General features: G+C 32.5%; 1 protein-coding gene across 1 annotated transcript; it reads left to right on the top strand.

Moving 5' to 3' along the window:
* Positions 1 to 261: 261 nt before the first annotated feature.
* On the top strand, positions 262 to 1699 carry LOC132314261 (uncharacterized). Its single transcript, XM_059813144.1, has 2 exons — positions 262 to 655; positions 1239 to 1699. The coding sequence occupies exons 1-2, from the start codon at positions 262 to 264 to the stop codon at positions 1697 to 1699; spliced, it is 855 nt and encodes a 284-aa protein (XP_059669127.1).
* The last annotated feature ends 2095 nt before the right edge of the window (positions 1700 to 3794 follow it).

The following is a 3794-nucleotide window of genomic DNA, read 5'->3' as shown; positions in this document are numbered from 1 at the left end:
AAGACAAAGTAAGGATGTGAATGTGTCTCTTGTAAATGATAGTTGATCATTTCATTTGCACACTTGAATTTTAATTATAATATTAAATGGTTAAAATTTACACTTACGTAAATATGATAAATTTTTGAGATGGCTATCTTAAAATATAATTTGATGATATCTAACTCACTCTTTGTTTATAGCATTCATTACATTCTTATAAATGAGTTCACTTGAATTGAAGCAGTACCGCATGTCAAGCACATCAGAGACACGAAATGGATGCATGATCAAGCAATTCAGTTTGTGAAACAAGTTTGTGTCGAAGCTGCAAAATTAGATTTTCCAAAAGCTAACGGGATAATTGGACCATCGATACTTGTCGCAACGACTTTTGGTATTTCTGAAGTTGTGGAAGAGATTCCAACTGTATTTCCAGAAGCAATTTATGTTAAAAACGAGATGAACCAGAACGTGTTCCATGTTGCAATTGCAAACCGTCACAAAAACGTATTCAACCTTATTTATCAATTTCATGATGAATTTATTGGACAAATTAATTTGTCATCACAAGATTTAACTGGAAATAGCGGATTAGATTTGGTATCATGTTTGAACAGTGAACAAGAACTCAATCTTAGAGGTGATGCAGCTGGTGCAACCCTACAGTTGCAACGTGAATGGCAGTGGTTTAAGGTAATTTTTTTCTTTTCTTTTTTGTCCAACTTAATTTTCTTTTGAAAAATAAATAAAGAACTAAACAATGGACTTTTGTTTAGCAATTAACAATAACCTAAACATTAATTTAAAAGAAGGCACAAGTCTCGTTATTCAGGCCTCATCTACACAAAATTATGTTTATATTTTCTGTTTAGGAATTCTTTTAAGCCAAACCTTTGAATTCTTTTTATTTCTTTATATATATATTTAAATTACTAGGAAAGATTTGTACTCTTTAGATCATAGAGAAATTTAATTTTAGATTTGCTAAAAACTAGAAAAAAAAAATTTATTTATTTATCGTCTGTAGACAAATATATTCCTTCGTCGATTTACATCATTCTATATATTTTGAATGGCATCATCATTAATTCTATATATTGAACTATCAAAATTGTAAAATTTATAAAACTTGATTTCTAAATGGTAATTCGTCATACTTAATACAGGAAGTAGAAAAATCTTCTTGGACGTATAAAAACAAGTGGAAAATTGGAGCAAATACACTTGCACAGCCAACTCATGTACAATTGTTGCAGCTCTTGTTGTTACGATAGTTTTTGCAGCTGACATTACCGTACCTGGTGGAAGTAATGATAACAATGGCCTTCCAAAACTTTCTAAAGATAAAGCCTTCCCAATATTTATTATATCTGATGCACTTGCTCTTTATTCATCTACTTCTTCTCTGTTAATATTCTCGTCTATCCTCACTTCACGCAATGTAGAGGTTGATTTTCTCCACGCCTTGCCGAAGAGATTAATTGACGGTCTCATAACCCTATTTTCGTCCATAATATCTACGATGATAGCTTTTGGTGCCACACTGTACCTTGAATTTGGACATAACAAAGCATGGATTCTTGTTCCTGTGATTGTATTTTCTTGTATACCTGTGACCTTGTTCATGTCATCACAATTTCCTCTGCTTTTGGATATGATTGAGTCCAGCTATGGCCACAGCGTTTTTGGCCAAAAAAGTGATCGTATCCTGTACTAATAGAAGAAAAGGAGGAAAGTTCAAGATTTATATTGTCTACGAATATGTATTAATTAGATGCCCTTGAGTGAGTTAATTGAATTTTCGTCTTTGTTATGACTTATGGGGGTCTGTAAACGTTGCAATAGTAATGTTAAGGTTCTCTTTTGTTTAGTATTTATTATATTTTCTCTCATTTTCAACTATAATTCTTTCCTCTCTTTTATTCTTATTATCAAACAAAGGTCATGAATTTCCTTCTTCTCCATGCATGTGATTTTACCGCGAACAGACCAAGCATCCACTTCAACCTGCATAATCTTTTTTGGCAACTGCGTTTTACTGTTGCTCTCTATGAGTGTACACGAAAAACTGTTTAACAAAAAGAAACTTCACTTGCCAAAATTTGTTAAGGTTTTTGTTAGCAATATTAGTTCCCTACAACTAACTTTTATACCAGTTGTTAGAACTAAATTTCTCTTCATTTAAGTACAACGGAAACATATTATCACAAAATCACAGACAAGCATACATGGAGATACAATCATATATCAATAGAGAGCACAACACACAATACTTACGTCGTTCACCCAATTATCTAGGGCTACATTCCTCGAATAGAACTTTTACTATAATGAATCAAACAGAGAATGAACACTCACTCACTTCTAATTGTCACAGCTTTTTTTTTTTTTTTTCTTCAAGACAAGAAGTGTCAGATCTTAAATTAGTAGATACAAAGAGTCGAAGTCTAGCACTCCAAAATTTAGAAAAAATATTAATTCACAGTGCTAACTAGACAATTATCATTTTGTCCTCTTGTTTAATATTTAAAATATAATATATATATATTTTTTAATTTTATTGGCTGAAAACACATTTACTCGTTTGTCCCACGGAAACTTAAGGGTAGGTCTTTAAATCAACAAAGGAGGTGCTTGTAAGGTTTAATTATGTATTTATCCTAATACTAATATTGAAATTATTAAAAGAAAGAAAAAAGGCTGAATGATTTTTTTCCTACAAAATTATCTTAAAAAATCAGCGTATACATACCAAAGGTTCACATAGTTTATCAAAAAAAAAAAAAAAAAAATCAGGAACAAAATCGGGTGGGATCCACCAATCTAGCTAGCTTTAAGAACATTAGTGAATGCTCATCACATGTGAAGCACATGATCATATTAAACCAAATATTAAAATTATCAAAATAATTTTTACCAAAAAAAAACACAGAAGTAAGTATCCCAGTGTCCTAAAATATATATATAGTTATATTATACAAAGTGAACACTATGTCTATGTGCAAGCAAGGTATACTTAATCCTAACTACCTAGGGAACAAAAACAGGGTCCATCGATCCGACTTTAAGAAATTTGGAATGCTTCTCAGGGACGGTCAATTGAAAATTTGAGACCAGCCTCACCCATGTGAAGGCACAAGATCATTGTAGCTGTAAAATTTCCCTCCATTAAAAGAAATAAAAAGAAAAATACAACTCACTCAAAATAAGCAATTATAATACTTAAAGAAAAACATATATTGCTCGATCCTTTTATTGGGGTCTAATCCTCTATTTATATGAAACAATGTGGTGGAATTATGGTATGACTCGCTTTACTTGCCCTCCAATTCATTCCATACACAGCATTCTTTACAATTAGAATTTTTTTCTTTTTACAATTCTTTCCATGCCAAACTTTCCTTACACAGAACTTGCCTTCTTTGTTGAATCCTTTGTCAGGCAGGACTAACCCGTCTTTAAATGAAGTTGGGCTGAATGTAGCTTGGTCCAGATGACTCAGTCAATGGGCTGGAAGTTCAACATTAGCGACCTTGGACTGTTGATGTCTTTATCGGGCCTGAGCAGGGCTGGATTATTACAACCCATTAAAAAAAATAAAAACAAAGCTTCAATTATAGCCACGTGGATGACCTTCATTGGAGAGGGATTTTTCCCTCCACACTTTGTCCCCAATTCCCTCTTTAATTGGACTACGACTCTTAATTAAAAGGAAACTGAATTTGCACGGTTGCCACTTTTGCAAGTACGGTTCAAGGAGTGTTTATTGTTATTCTGACTCACGAGCTTCCTCAAGATTTTTTTTGCCTTCA

This window comes from Cornus florida, unplaced genomic scaffold, assembly GCF_030987335.1.
Source record: "Cornus florida cultivar Cherokee Brave unplaced genomic scaffold, ASM3098733v1 CherokeeBrave_3.0.0_Hap2_Chr06, whole genome shotgun sequence".
In the NCBI taxonomy this organism is placed as follows: domain Eukaryota; kingdom Viridiplantae; phylum Streptophyta; class Magnoliopsida; order Cornales; family Cornaceae; genus Cornus; species Cornus florida.
The sequence above is the reverse complement of the archived record's forward strand: the minus strand, read 5'-3'. Positions and strand labels throughout refer to the sequence as shown.

Coding starts and splice junctions, on each gene's coding strand:
- LOC132314261 (XM_059813144.1), top strand. CDS start 262: ATGCATGATCAAGCAATTCAGTTTGTGAAACAAGTTTGTGTCGAAGCT. Junction 656..1,238: donor TGCAACCCTACAGTTGCAAC/GTGAATGGCAGT, acceptor CAATTGTTGCAG/CTCTTGTTGTTACGATAGTT.